At 40.2% G+C, this 16,463-nt stretch overlaps 2 protein-coding genes and 1 pseudogene across 2 annotated transcripts in view; all 3 read left to right on the forward strand.

Moving 5' to 3' along the window:
- LOC125556692 overlaps nucleotides 1-14,827 on the forward strand; it is a 30,780-nt gene extending 15,953 nt beyond the window's left edge. The window contains exon 5 of the mRNA XM_048728194.1: nucleotides 14,743-14,827. Within this exon, the coding sequence (XP_048584151.1) occupies nucleotides 14,743-14,775 (33 nt within the window). The 3' untranslated portion in view covers nucleotides 14,776-14,827. The remainder of the gene's footprint in view (nucleotides 1-14,742) is intronic.
- LOC5506259 (uncharacterized protein F54H12.2-like) lies at nucleotides 252-2,693 on the forward strand. The gene has a single exon (XM_032374630.2). It carries the CDS (start codon nucleotides 1,101-1,103, stop codon nucleotides 2,139-2,141), a length of 1,041 nt encoding a protein of 346 aa, XP_032230521.2. The 5' UTR covers nucleotides 252-1,100; the 3' UTR covers nucleotides 2,142-2,693.
- Nucleotides 2,771-3,782, forward strand: LOC125563202 (annotated as a pseudogene).
- Nucleotides 14,828-16,463: the final 1,636 nt, after the last annotated feature.

The following is a 16,463-nucleotide window of genomic DNA, read 5'->3' on the forward strand; positions in this document are numbered from 1 at the left end:
TAAAACTCAGGTTTAAACGACACGCCAGCGGCTTTGAATTTACGGCCGTTATTCCGCGCTCCGTAGGTTTTGCGTAGATTTATCCATCTACGCGAAGTGGTCCCGACGTAGATGGATAATTAGCAATCTACGCGGGGCCTCATCTGCATGAGACGGGGCTTGATGGCTCGGAGGGGCGCGCCGCGCCTCCCAAGCCTAACATGGGGTTGGGGGGGGGGGGGGGGGGGGGTCGGAGGGGCCGCCGCGGCCCCCAGGGGGGTTTCACTCAAACCACCCAGTCCCCCCCCAATACGGGAAAATTGGTGTCATTTACTTCTGGTGCTGTTCGAGTAACATTACACTTTAGACGACGTGCTATTATCTAATATGATTTTCCAATGAATAGAAATTTCTATCCTTATAACTATTCCCTGATTCCCTACTCTCAGTATGGGAGAGGTGTTATAAGCGTGTACTCAGGGCGGCACCCCTATGGACAAGGAGGCAACGGTGTAGGGGGTATGTTCCGCTTCTTATTCAGAATTGCTCCTATTCTTAAAACAGGTGCTAAAAAAGTGTTGAACAGATTGCTAAATACTAGCCTGGAAGCTGGAACGCAGATAGCTAACGATGTAGTCAACGGGGGGAGTCTAAAAAAATTCAGTTAAATCTAGAGAATTGGCTGCTGGGAAGGGTTTTCTCAAGGGGGCTATGGGAGATATTACTCAACGAGGTAATGGAAGAAGGTTACAAAAGAGAAAGAGAGCTGCCCCTAAGGTCAGTCCCCCTCCAACCAAGAAGCAGAGAACATCAACTCGTAGACTGAAGACCATCTTTGATTAAGTCATGGCCTGTGCACATTCACTATCCGCCCCTGGTGAAAACTCAAGCTTAAACATATTCCAAGTACCCCTAACAGATGTTTCTATCGTTAAAAGCAAATGGGTAGATTATGAACCTATTCAGAGTGGAATAAACCCTATAGAGTTTGTTATGAAACCTCTAGCTGATTACATAGATATTAATACGACTGAACTAAAGTTTGTGGTAAAGATTGTTAAACGCGATAATGAAGAATCAATTGGTGATGGTAAATACACTCACATAATGCCCTCTACTCCATGATCAAACAATTTACCATCAAAATCGACGATACCTTAGTTACGGAGCAATCAGATACCCAAGCTTACAACAGTTATATCAAGACACTTCTCAACTTTACAGATCAAGTCAAAAATTCCTATTTAACCAAATCCCTCTATTACAAAGACAAAGCTGGTAATTTTGATGCAACAAATAACACCGCAACTACCAATCCTGGTCTAAAAAAGAGAGGGACGTTCACTAGGGGTAGTGCGGAAGAGGTTATGGTTGGTGTACCACTCTGCGATGTGTTCAATATTGATAAATTACTGCTAGATGGGATGAAAATAAAAGTAAGAATCGATCTAAACAGCGACGCATTCGTAATTATGGGAGGTGAAGACCATATTAACTGTAGACTGAAAATCGTCTCAAGCATGCTCCGCGTACGCACCGTACGCGTGTCCGATAGCACCAAGCTTAATCACGTAAAAATAATGTCGGGGCCTAAGGCACTCCCTGCAGTTTACACATTGGCGAGAACACCCACGCATTCAAGAATCATTGCGAGGGGTGTGATGAACCACATAGAAACGGATTTGTTCAATGGGCTCATACCACAGTGTTTCGTGTTTGGCATGGTAAGGAACGATGCATTCAACGGAGACTTTGCTAGAAACCCCTTGAATTTCCAGCTACATGATCTAGACGCATTCAGAGTAACTGTGAATGGGGAAGAAGCACCATACTCAATCATTGATTTGAGTAGTGGAAAGAAGATTGATGGCTACAATACACTGTTCTCTGGAAGTGGGGAGATGAATTGTGGTCATGGCCTAGACACAGACAGGGAAGAATGGGAAAATGGATATGCGATTATGCGACTAGACCTCACACCAGCGGGAATCGGTAACCCTGACCACCTGATAACACACAGAACGGGGAACGTTAACCTTTACATGAAGTTTGCGAAAGCTACTGAGGCAGTGCTGAATTTAATCGTGTACGCTGAGTTTCAAAATCATTTGGAGATAGACGGTAATAAGAGAGTGATCAACGATCTGTCTCAGGGAACATAAACGGAAAAATGCATACTACACAAGAGTTATGGGATGTATCACTGCAAGACCCTGTCCTCAAACATATTATGTATGGGGTTTTTCCAAAAGATAGACTGCCTATCTTAAACAGATACCCTGCAGCGTTGATTGCTAATACCGATGAACACGATCTACCTGGCACTCATTGGGTTGCCATGTACTTTATGTCTAAGGAAGAGAGCGAGTTCTTTTGTAGCTATGGTATAACACAAGAGACGTATGGCATGGAGGATTATCTAAAGAGAGAAGTAACAATTTACAACGATATGCCACTCCAAGGACTCAGATCTGATACATGCGGAGACTATTGCTTGTATTACCTTCTTCATAGGGCACGTAATATTGATTTACGGACTATTCAAAGAAAATTTAGAAAATTCGACACACGATGGAATGATGTTCAAGTAGCTAGAGTCATACATCGTTATTTCAATTCTACTGTATTTTCGAATAGATTCAGTAATGTAGACAAAAATCAAACCTGTGTAACTTTTAAACGTTATCGTAACCAATAAACATATTTTCATTAAAGTACTCTTTCTGTTCTATTAAAAGGGTATGGGGGTTGCATCTAGGGTTAATAACTGAGAACCTCTCGTGGTGGCAACATGTACTGTTTTAAATGTCCTAGTAGTATCATCATATCGGGCCCTAGTCAGAGTGGGAAAACAACGTTCACTAAAAAAATTATCCATCATAAAAACACTCAACACTCTTTTCGAAAAACCTTTACGTAAAGTAGTTTACTGTTATGGTCAATGGCAAGAGAGCTTCGAGGAAATGAGAAACCTTGTGACGTTTATAGAAGGTATACCGGAAGACATTCCAAATCTGTTCCCAACAAATTCTCGTCCAGGTTTATTGATTTTGGATGACCTCATGAGAAACTGTGGGATGATGAACGTATACTGGATCTATTCACCAAAGTATCCCACCATTGTGATGTAACGTGTATTTATCTGACGCAGAACCTATTCCCACCTGGTAAATTCTCGCGCAGTATATCTTTGAACTCCCATTATATTATAGTTTTCAATAATCCTAGGGATAAGTTAGGATTACGAACACTAACACAGCAAGCATTTTCAGGGCACGTTCCCGATGTGATGGAGAGTTTCCAAGACGCAACATCTCAACCATTTGGCTATCTCATAATGGATCTACATCCACGTACCCCTCAAATGCAACGTTTACGTACTAACGTAATACCTAACAAGGATTCCTACCCAGTAATTTATGTGAATAAAAAATAAAACAGATAAAACAGACCAACCAATTCCATTAGAGCTTAGTTAACTACGAGACATCAGAGAACCCACATCGGGATAAAAAGTATGGGAAGTAGAAATAAATCGACAACCAAGAAACGAGGGAATAGAAGAACTGTTCACACCAAGTCTAGACTCGATAGACATTTAACTTTTCTTTGTACCTGTTTTAAGAGCAGGGGAAAAGCTAGAAAAGATATCACAGCAACTGCTAACAAGCAACAAATGGAAGCGATTGGAGAGGTGGCTCTCAATGTTCTTAAAGGGAATGTAATGGTACCTACTAAGTCATTTAAGCGCCTGAAGCCGCACAAGTCAAAGCTCCTATTCCTGACGCAAAAAACACCAAGTTTAAAAAAGAAAAAAGAAGTTCTAAACCAGAAAGATGTTTTCTAGAAGCTTTAGCCTCTATAATAGCACCGTTAGCTTCTAGTTTACTAGGAAAACTTTTAAAATGAAACACTCACAAAAGATGATGCTTATCCCCGAACAGTTGATGAAAAGCATAGAAATGAAACAAAGGGTAACATCTCCCCCTCAGCTACCTGCTTTGACAAGATTAGATCAAGAAATGGAAAGCGTAAGAAACTCAATGCTAACAGACGATCAAAAGGTGTTACTACTAGAACAGTTATTACATAGATCTAGAGGGATGGTAAATCAAATGAAAGCTGAAAACACAGTAACACCTACCGTAGTAACAGAAACGCTACAACCCCTCCCACCTACTCCTCAATACCAAGTTATAGACCCAGCTTAAAATTTGATAATCCCCAAGACACACCTCTTAGGGCACAACAGTCTAAGAAGAGTAAACCTAAAACCCCTGTTAAAAGGAGAAAACACCCTGAGAACCCCTACAAAGCGGATGAAAGCCCCTACAAGAAGAAATAAAAAACAACAAAGTAACACCAGGACTCCCCTGGTGGCTAGGTTACAAAGCAATAGAAAATGGGAAGCTTACTAAAACAATAGTAATATTGATCAATAGTTGATCAAGTTTGATATGTATAAAAGAGTATCGTAACTAAAACATGGTCATTCACTTAACCGACATGGAGTCAAGCACAGCAACAAGTGCTAGTGTAGGAAGTCACGCTTACTGGAACTGCTTAGCATTTCTCATTTATGACGACATTACTAAAGCAGAACCATTTACCCTATGCAACGAGAACGTGCTTCTACAACGTATAGAAAAGGCTGTGAAGGGTTTAAACAAATATACTGAAAGAGCGTATTGGCTATGGCAGGATCTACTAGATTTCCTTGGCTTACTCCCCCCTTGTGAGCAAGAATGGATTGACAAAACGTCCCAGGAGGAAGTGCGGGCCTACATTGAAAATGCTGTTCTCTTACCAAACCAGTTCTGTAAAACCTGCTGGGCATGGATGGATTGCATTATTAATGGAGTCGATGAGGTGGATAGATGCTTAGGACAACCGGATAATCAAGTTTGATGTATTGTGTGATAATGTATATAAACTCAGTCTGAACAAGATAACATCAGTTAACAGATCAACCCGATATCTCAACATGAACAAGTGCGAACTCTGTAATAAAGACACTGAACCCTACGTGGCTGAAAGTGTTAGATATGAAAGATCTAGTGACTGGAAAGAATGCCCTTTCTTCTGCAACGAGAATGATCTACACTACTACCAACAAGCCCTACATGAGAAAGTCATCCCACTCTACATAGTGTGCGAAAGTGGAACGAAGATCCTATGTAAACACGATAAAGTACCAACACTCAGGATATCAAGATCAGTGAAGAATCCTGGAAGACCCTACTTCAGCTGCAGACAAAAGGACAAGTGCAAATATTTCCAATGATGGATGAACAGCCTATTGATAACTTCTACGCGCCAAACACAGTCTACAATCCAAGCACAGCTTACAATCCAAACACAGTCTACACGCCTCTATACTTTAAGTAATGGAAAATTAAAAAAAAAACATCTTTTCAACTGTATATAATTTGAATAAAGTCATTGGTATTCACTCTGAATCGTTTGCATTTCATTTCTTTTCGTTTTACTAGTCTCATCTTCGCTCTGATTGGTCGCCATTGTTCTCGATGCCTTATATTTGAGCTACCACTCGGACGGTTCGGTTGGATCAGTAACACCCACGCAGTACACATCTCTCCCCAGTCTCCACAACAATATCCCCTCCCTAACTATTGGAATATATTAAAGTTATCTTGACTGAATACATTAACACTCAGTCCTCTCGAATATATTAAACCTAAATAAAAAGTGATAATGAAAAAAAAATGAAAATAAAAATGAAAAAAAAACCACACCCTACTCTCATGCATAATATAAGCTCATGCATAAATTCTCCTGGTCATCCCCCCTATACTACTAACGCAAAATAAGAAAGACAAAAAGTACAAATTAAAAAGGGTGTGCATTTTATGTTTTCTTTCTATAAGGGAAGTTTAACATGAGGATCACGTTCAATTTTTGTTTTTTGACTCTAAAATCTCCAAAACATTGAATGGCGGAATGTTACACGAACCCAAAGGGCAGCCGCATCTAAACTCAAACTAAGTTTTAGCACCCTTTATAGAAGCAGGCCGCCATGCCATAGCCTACACCTGAAAACAGTATCTACCAAATATGCAAAACGGGCGTGGAAAGCATCTCAAATAAATTCCCAGCATAAGAGAATAAAAGGAACGATAAAACGAACACGAAACCCAACTTACAGCAGTGTCGCTCTTAATAGCTTTTCTAAAACAATAAAAGTAAAAACATTCCCAAGCGAAAGGCTCGTTAATGGACGCCATTGAAGATAACATCATCAAACGTTTTCTTTTTGCTTTTTGGAGACTCATCCATGTACATGCTTGCGTACTCGATGACTGATAAATATATATCTATGTCTATGGTATGGAAAAGTGATGACTCACCCTCCTTCCTAGGCACGCGCCTGTGATGGGGATGGCAAAGTGACGACTCACCCTAAATAGAACCACCACGGTTCCATCAAGTGCAATCGGCCACGACGCGCGTATTTTGTGTTTGTAGATTCTGTTATTGCTGAGTCGGGGATTTTGAAGTCCTGCATTCCAAGACTATTGCTGCATTTTGAACGCAGAGGAGGTAAAAATTCTGAAGAATAAAGATGTTAATTGCTATTTGTGTAGTATTACCCTTTTAGACTTGGACAGCCATTGTCAGCCATAGCTCTGTTATTGTTTTAACCAGGTTGAAAGTAGAATTATAAGAACGAATATTAAAACAACCACCAAAAATACATTTAATGTATTATTTTCCAAACTTTATCAAGATTATTGCAACAGCTTTCCGAAATTAGTCGTACAGTCGTGTTCGAATACAGATAGTTTAAAGACTGGGACCCCCGTTGTCTCATGCATATCTACACTTTTTCTTGGATTTTATTTCGCGAATGTTTCCGAAATTGAACTTCCGCCTTAACACCACTGTGCTAGATTTCCAGCTTGTTTTTGTGAGCCCACAGTACGTTCCCCCATCAACGCCTGGATAACTGGTCTGGTACGCGCGATGACCACAAAAACCAAGTCGCATAGCTATACCATAAAACTATACCAATAGAATCAAAAAGCCCAATTGACGGTTTTACGAGCTCTCGATTAGTAAAAAAACATATTATAAAAAACACAACGACAACGACGTTGACGCCGATATCAATGATGATGATAATGCTTAATCTTAGTTATGAATTTCTTACACTTATAAACACGTCTGTCTTAAGGTCGTGATGTTGGCTCGTGCTAGAGCATCACAATACTTCATACCAGGCCAGATGATAGTTGAGGCCCTCTTCTTAATGTTCTCATATTGATCATTAAGATGTTTACGTAAACCAGCGAAAAATCCAAAGTATATTCGATAGACGATCTGATCAGCGCACAGTAAATAAACGAAATATCAGCAGTTGTAACACCGCTTTTTTTAGCTGTCACAGAGAGATAAGCCGTCTTATGGCTTTCTTTACCAGGACGCAATGTGTAAAGGGTCTGACGCTAAATTTAAAATTCCAGACTTTTAAGAGGTATGAAATTTATCAGAATATCTATTAAAAAATAAGGCACTTCCCTAAGCCCTTTCCACTAGGCGCTAGATAATGTAAATAATGACTGTGTTTAGATTACTTGCCATATTTTTATAATATAACATAGTACTCATAGAAACTTGAGAATGGTTGGTTTTACCCGCATAAGGTGTCCAAGGCATGTCTTCACACTGTGTCTCTAGGAATGACACGTCATCTAATGCTAGCGCTGGACCGGTTGAGAACGCTTCAAATATGACCTGAAATGATACCAAAAGTCGTCATGTGTTGTATGACAATAAGGGACCATTCGACACCCGACAAGAGGGTTTATCAATAGAGACCTTAAAAACCCATCTTGAAAATCGTTTAAAATAGTGTTTATAAGATAGTTCATGTACTTTACTGGTGAAAAAAAGGAGAAAGAAATCGAAAGCCTTACCCGTTTGTGTATATCTACCTGTAGATAACATACGTGTAGACCCCAGCTGCTACACAGTAAAAACGAGTAGCTTTTAGGGAATATCGCGATGATGTCATCATTTAATAAGTTCAAAATGGTGCAACCTGTACCCGGGTGCTAGAATCGGGGTATCTTAAGGTCTCTATAAAAAGGATGTCACGTTTACCTTTATAAAGACGGGTTTTCAAGGGCAGAAAACGGAGACAGAAAAGGAAGCGGAGACTAAAGCGCTCATGTTGCATTCGTGTGAAAATCAACACGAAGGCCAAGCAAGCGGGGAGCTAGTAAAGAAACCTTTCCGTTCCTTTATTCTCTGTTCTTTCCTTCGCTTACTTTTCTTTCCCACTCTCACACGCGGAGTGAAGAATCGTACGTCTCTGTTTCCTTTTCCTGGTAAAGACCTCAAGGAGGCTACTTCATTTCATATAAAGAAGTCAGGTTAGCCTAGGGAGATCTACCTATATAAGGAATTTAGATTTACCCTTATAAGAAAGGTAGATCTATTTATATAGGAAGTTAGGTTTTACCGTATAAGGAAGGTAGATCTGCTCATATAACAAAGCTAGGATTACATTTATAAGAAAAATAGACAGCTCTGCATGGGTTTTCTCATATTCAGGTTTCGTCTTGCAAAACAAACATTCCAGCATCGCGCTTTAATGCTGCTACTTTCCAAGTGCACATTCCTTCGTTTTTACTCTGCTAATGTATACCTGTATTCTTTGTAAGAGGGTAATTGAGAAAGATTACGAACGGTATCTTGTGGATAGCCAGCGCTCCTCGACTTTCAGCGTTCGAAGTGAACTTGAGCGTTTAGATTTCTGTGTACACAACACAAGCGCATACATATGCAGAAGTAATCGTGATCTGCTGATTAAAAGGAGAAATTGGGAAAAGAGCCTAGTCTTTTTGGATACAACTTTGGAAAATAACTAAACGAACGGAATTTACTGTGAAGTTCTGTTTATATATGTAGAGAGTTGTTCCTGATTTTATTCACATATCAGGATGGTTCCCATATACTAGGTCTTTACTTTCGGGTCAAGTTATTGTCAAAATCAATACGAGAAATAAACATTTCTAAATAAACAAAGCAGTCCGCCATTAGTGAGAAACCGAAATCTGTACCTTTATTACTTACTTCTTATACATGTAGTACTAGTCCCCCCAAGCTCTCGCAAATAAATATACAAATTTGATAGCCAGAGCACCTGCATATCACGAAAAGTCAAAATCTAGCTGTCCAACTGTAACCAATCATTATTAGGAACTCGCGAATGTAAGCGTTGCTTCAATTGCACCAAATTAAGCAATGTTTTTATCGTCATTTTATTGTGGTCTTGAGTTACAAAGATCCAATTTGGTTAGTTTTATATTGTTCCAACACTTGTGGCAAACGCCAGTCTTCAGTTTTCGGCCAGTCATGAACTCTATTGTACAAAGCCCTCTGTAAGACTAACAATTCTCGATCTAATTTATTTCTTTTTCCGCTGCCGAAGGTTTTGGGTTTGTGCATGCGCATTATTGGCCGCATCACTACAATGAATGACGATTTTGCCCGGTCTAGCACTCTTAAGGGACTTGATGTTGATTTCCTCGTCAGCGACTTGTTTTTTCAGCAGTTTGATGTCTCGTTGCAGCTGCTGTATTTTGCTTCTGAATTCAGGATGCTTCTCGTCCCTGATTTTGCATGCTCTTCTAGAAGAGCAGGGATTATTTTTACACATCGTTTTAGTATGGCCTAAAGTATGGCAGACTGCACATAGGCGAGCTCTTGTTGCAGATAATGGCGCGAAATCTTGATCTTCTTTAGCTCTTCGCTGGCGCTCTCTAATCGAGTTTGTAAGACATGAAGATTCTCACAAACTTCTTTATTTTTTTACTCAAAAGGACTGCAGTCGCTTGTGCTAGGTTGCGGATAGATGAGTTGGAAATTCTCCTGTGCACGCTTTAGTCGGGGCGGGACGTCTATCTTGCGTAGCTTCCTGGGATAAGGGGAATTTACTTCTTTAGCCATGATGAATACCTTTTTTTAGTCCCGATCTGGGATGCCTTGTGCAGATCTCATCATTTCTGTAAGGGCGAAACCATCATTGGCGTAACGTTAACAAACTATTCGTCCTCGTCTTTGTAATTAATTCTAATGGATTTCTGGTCCAAATCCAAAAGAGATGAGCAATTCTTTTGTATATTTAGGATAAGGCTCTCAGTGGTGATACGTTCCAGCAAAAATGTGGCAAACCTCTTCCCTCCACAGTATTCGACTTTCACCTTGAGTGCCATTTAAAACACAAGTGCACAAGTGTAGACACAAGACAGGAGTGCATTCTGTAGCTATTTTATTGCTGATCATCTTAAGATTGGTCCAAACTTGTCCAAAACCTGTCAACAACTTATCAAGAAGCTTTTCATGGTGGTCCCGGCTCGACGCGCATGACTGTTATCTGAACCCGCAGTGGCTCAAGTATGTATGGCTGAATCCTGGTGTTTGAAGCTATGAAAATGTTTACAGACACCTCAAAAAGCATGGTATACTTTTGCACACCTTGATTAGCTTTTTATTTGCGATTATTTGCCCATTAAACACTATGGATCATCCAGATGCAACATAATTTGTGTATACACTTCAAAGAGAACATCCCTCTTTATTTTAGGGTAACTCTATGCATTACCTGTATTGTGTGTGCCATTTTTTCCATCGATAACTGCACATAAGTCCATTCCTTGGTTCGTCGACTAGTAGTGCTAAGCTGGACATCGGTCCCATTACCCTCACGCCTCATGCGTACGCGGAGTTCGGCGTTGTTGCCGAGCCCAATGTAGTACCAGAACCTTAGACAGCGCCACTTGCCGGCCGGGAAGACTGGGGAGAGGAGCAGACTGGGAGAAGATGCCCTTCTCTTTAAGAATAGATACCTACCTATTTTATAGAAAAAAAACAGCACGTTATTTATTTCACACCTTCTCTCTGAACAAATTGCTGGTGGTCTCTAGCTTGTCCAGTACCGGTTTTGAAGTTGCGTGCGACCAAAACTCCAAATGAAACTAACATTATAAGAATGCCAGACCCGATATGATTTGGGTGTAAAGCCTATTAAAGGATTTAATTGCTTGAGGGTTTTAATAATGAAGTAATATTTCCATACTTTTATTTGGACGTTGCGGAATCGCACTTTTACTGCTTGATATCTGCCAGCCTTCACCGATGTCCCATCGTGCACAAGAACTCTCAAACGAGCAGGAGACGGGCACTTCAAATAAAAAAAGCGGAAATGCGTATGAACTATTAGCCCCGACCATTCACTTCACCCCGACCATGTACCTTGAAGATGGTACCATTTTTTCAACCAGCCTTTATCAAGTATGTTACACATGCCGACGATTCTTGGCGTATTGTTAAGTGTTAAAGAATGACGATCAGTTACCCCTTCATTGTTTATTTGACACTTTTGAAAAAAAAATTGAAATAACCATATAATAAAAAGTATCCCTGTCAATGAATTAACAAATGGAAATGGATACTTATTGGGCTTTTATAAGACTTCAGAGCGGCCGCTCTGACTTACAATTGCCACGGCGTCACTTACTTTGCTGCTCAACCATGCTACATCTTCCCTCCAACAAAGCGAGGTCATCAAGAGCAATATCACCCAGATTACCGTCACCCCGTATGCCCTCAATAACAAACTGCAAGGAAAAACAAGGTATCATGATGTCAAGAACGTGAAAAGCCACATATTTCGGGATGACAATTGATAAGGGGCATCCAGCCATCCAATATTACGGCGCTTACCTTGAATTCGCCTTTGATATCTATCATAGTTTGACCAAGAATCCAGCGGTCTCCCATATTCCCTGCCATGCGCCACACGACCTGTTGGGTGGTTCTATTGAAGGCGAGTACGCTAAGTGAGCCCACGTGCTCTCCATACATGTGATACCAGAACTGGATGCATACCGCTGAACCCGGTTCCATCCAGTCACTCGAGAGCCAGGCCTTGAATCCCATAGCCACGCGGGACGCCTCGATGTAGACAAAGGAGCCTAGAAGAGGTAGAGTTCTTTGCGTGACTCAGAATGATTTATGAGTTTTTGAATAGCGTCAGAAAAGGCCGGACGGGAAAAATATTGGATTTTGAATGAACAACATCCCTTCTTTTGTACCTTTGTTAGAATGCGTAGTATGGTCCAATGACGGACCCGTGTCCCCACTGGGAGTTCGACCAGTCGCCAAGTCCCAGCGCATGCGCGTAGTGTTGTCATGCCGCAGACCACAAAGACCGCTGTCAAAGTCGCATCGACCTTTAAGGCATATGTTAAGATGTCCATAGTCCAGCAAAACAAACGAGCATATTTAACAGTAATACACGTTCTTGGTTAATGCTGCGAGAAACTATATCTGACTAACATGATCTTAATAAGTCTGCGAGTTTACAAGAGGATAATTCCCAAGTGTGACATTTAAGAAGCTAATCATTCTCCTTGCAGATAGGGACGCTCTGCCAAACTGTAATTCTCGGGTTATAATAAACATTACTAAGGCTAAGTTCAAACGTTGTATTACACATGAGCCGTATTCAATGTAAATACATGCAAATGAATCGAGTCGATTGTTTCATTTTCATTTGCTTGCATTTGCATTGAATAAGGCTCATGGATAGTACGACGTTTGAACGTAGCCTTATAATAAACATAACTTTGTCTTGTTACCACATATTTTAGCGGATATCCAGTTTTTTTGCCTCTAGGAATAACATGCTCCTTAACCCTAATAAGTGCAAGGAGTTGTCTGTTGACTTTCTCCACTACAATAATATCATGTGTCAGCCTATTTTGATCAGCAATTTCAAGTTACTCGGTGTTTATTTGTCTTAAGACCTGACTTGGGCAAAACATTGTGATTACGTGGTTAAGAAGGCCAACAGTCGCCAATATGCCCTACGCAGCTTAAGCGGTGCGGCGTTCCAGTATCGTAAATTGTTGTCGTCTATTGCTCGCTTCGTGCTATCAATCGTGGAATATGGTTTTACGGTTTACGCCCCCCTTCATAAATATCTAGAGAACGCTTTGAAAGCTATTCAGAAACTCGCGTTGAGAATAAACGTGCCGTCACTCTTATATGAAAATGCTTTAGAGGAATGTAACATAGAGTCCCTAGCAGTCAGGAGGGAAAGTAGATAACATAAAACCAGGGAACCCATTGTACAAGCAGGTAAAGAGTAGACTGGAGGTGAGAGCCAACCATTATAACTTGTGGGCAAACACGAGCTGTCACATTAAACCCACAAACGCTGATCGGTTCAAACAGTTTGTTCCTGTACATATGCATCTCATTTACTGTTATTGTACAACCATTTTGTAGTATGTTGCCGACACCGCCTGTAATTCAGCCTTGCTGCGAGATACGTAAATAAACTAATGATTGATTGATTGATTGATTGATTGATTGATTGATTGATTGATTGATTGATTGATTGATTGATTGATTGATTGATTGATTGATTGATTGATTGATTGATTGATTGATTGATTGATTGATTGATTGATTGATTGATTGATTGATTGATTGATTGATTGATTGATTGATTGATTGATTGATTGATTGATTGATTGATTGATTGATTGATTGATTGATTGATTGATTGATTGATTGATTGATTGATTGATTGATTGATTGATTGATTGATTGATTGATTGATTGATTGATTGATTGATTGATTGATTGATTGATTGATTGATTGATTGATTGATTGATTGATTGATTGATTGATTGATTGATTGATTGATTGATTGATTGATTGATTGATTGATTGATTGATTGATTGATTGATTGATTGATTGATTGATTGATTGATTGATTGATTGATTGATTGATTGATTGATTGATTGATTGATTGATTGATTGATCGGTCGGTCGGTCCGGGGACTGAAAAAAAAACTCTGGAGAATCACCCCTTCTTCTGGGTTGATAGCCACGTTAGAGTACGTTGAAATCTTAATCTGTAGAAGACACTTAATAAAATAATGTAAGTGTTTTACTAGTGTGGGCTAACCTTTAAATGAAAAACGACACTTCTCACCGCTTTGAGATTTTTGCTTGTGTTTTTCCTTGCAATTGAGTGAATTTAGTGGGCATACGCTGGAACCTGAAAGAAACAAAGACGGAACTAGAGAAGCCGTCCAGCGTACCAACAAATATATAGTGAAATTGGTCATAGGTTTCCCTTTTAAAAGGTTCAAGGCAGGTGATCATCCAAGCCTCGCTCTAGAGAGAACCAGCCTTAAGAAACTAATTACAGGCTCTGGACAAGGACATATTTATTTAATGGCGCAAATACCTTGATAACATTGAACTGGGTGCTGATTTCCCTCTATGTCTATTCGCTGGGCCAAATAACTATTTCATTTGCATATGTACAAAAGAGGTAGAAGTGACAATTTTTAGAAAACACTACGAACCGCACACGGCTGGTCGATCGGCTTCGTCTTGGCATTGGGATGCCTTTGTTGATTGATTGCATGTGGAGCTCCATGGAACGCACGTGCCATCAGGGCACGAGAACTGACTCTTTATACACCCGCCACCTAAGATAAAGGAGGAGGCTTTTAATTTTATTCCAAAATACAGAAAAAAAACTACTAGCTTTCGATATTTTATTTAAAGCCAAATAATCCCGCAGCCAAACATTGAATTTCTACGGAACCTTGCACTTGCGTCCATACTATATTTTTTTATTTTATATATTTTTTATTGTATGCCTTTTTGCATGAGAAAACTTTCAAAATATCTGTAATTTTACTTCAGGTCCTTGAACAGCCTGATTATGAAGCAGAATGACAGAAGCTACACTGCAAGCGAAAGGCAGACAAAGATTGGCAAAGTAGTTATTTAAAAAAAGCGAAAAAGATCGGATTAGATCTGTAATAAAAATATTAATGAATATTTCGTTTACTGTATAGATTGCGAGGTCTTGTATTATTGATATTTTGTTTGTGTTATAGTTATGTATCAACGCGCAAATGAAAATATATTTTTTATTTCTGGTTGTCGAATAGTGTAAATGAATGTAAAGAAAATGCAATTGTGTGCACTCAATTATGTAAAGTTCATTAATGTATTTCCTTTTAGTTCGAATGATTTTACTTTCGCTTTAATGACAGTACATCGACGTAAATGTTTGTAATTTTGGTTAAAATGAATGCGTATTTCTCGTTAATGAAAAGCAAAAGGTGTACAAGTGCAGCGCTTTCAAGGTTCCAAGACTGTCAAGATGCCGGATATATACGCCCGCAAGAATGTGTTACCCCTGAGAGTGCTTTGCAGCGCCTTTATCGCAAAGACCAGAGCAAGAGAAATCGATTTTGCCCTTCTCAGCAACATTGCAGAAGATGAGGGGTCCTGTCCTGAATACAATGGCTTCAACACCAGACTTGGATCATGGAATATGTCCCAGGTAGGATATGCATCCTACCTACCTGCCTCTTATTGACATGCCACCATCGGATCTTGATACCATAATGACAGCTTTTCACGAGGTAGATAGACTGACAAAAGAACGTGGTGAGCAGAACACCATCTTTACCAGGGATCAACAGTTTTACAAGGTTGCTGTTGATGTTGAGTGGGCGTATCCAGACAAGTTTAAAGATGTCATCGTTCGCTTAGGTGTAATGCACATGTTGATGAGCTTTGTTGACGCAATCGGAACTCTGATGCAAGACTCTGGCCTCTCGGATGCGTTGAAATCGACATTTGCTGGTGTTTTGAATCTGCTTAGTGGCAAGAACTTTCCTAAGAATGTAAGAGCACTTCGGATTGTTTGTGAAGAGCTCCTGCGGGAAGTGCTGTTGAACGAAGCGAGATTGGTTCTATTGACGAACTTTTAGAACACCTCTAGAAGGCCGCAAATCAAAGCAGGACAAGCAAGCTATGGATAGAGTGCCTAATAAAGCCGGTCTTCATCATTATGTTGTATGTGAGAGCGGAAAGAGAGGGTGACTGGCCCCTTCACTTGGCTGCAGTAAAGGAAATTATGCCATATTTCTTCGCTTCCTCTCACGTGAATTATGCAAGATATGGCCTGTATTATCTCCGCTCCATGAAATGCTTGGGAGGAGAAGTGCATGCAATGCACCACGTACCCGGCATTTGGAACGGCATCCGGAGCGAAATGTTCATCGAGACCACCTTTATGAGGTATGGGCATGCTCCTGGAGGTATAACTGGCATCACTCTCAAACCCGAGGCTCTGAAGACATGGGCGCTAGGTCTCCACACTTGCAGTGACTTGTTGGAAGACATCTGCAACATCATTGACGGTGATGAATCGCAGAACACCCAAGACACCCACAAGGAAGAGACAAAATCAAGAATCGCTTCAGATAAAGAAAATCTTTTAAGCATCAGAGAAATGTTGAATTTATGCATTGATTCACTGACTGCAATAAGTTCATCAAAGTCGGCTCCAAGAAAGTGTACGATACCTCTGTCATATACAGCAGAGTTATAGTAGTCCAGGCCAGCTC

This window comes from Nematostella vectensis, chromosome 5 (assembly GCF_932526225.1).
Source record: "Nematostella vectensis chromosome 5, jaNemVect1.1, whole genome shotgun sequence".
Taxonomy (NCBI): Eukaryota; Metazoa; Cnidaria; class Anthozoa; order Actiniaria; family Edwardsiidae; genus Nematostella; species Nematostella vectensis.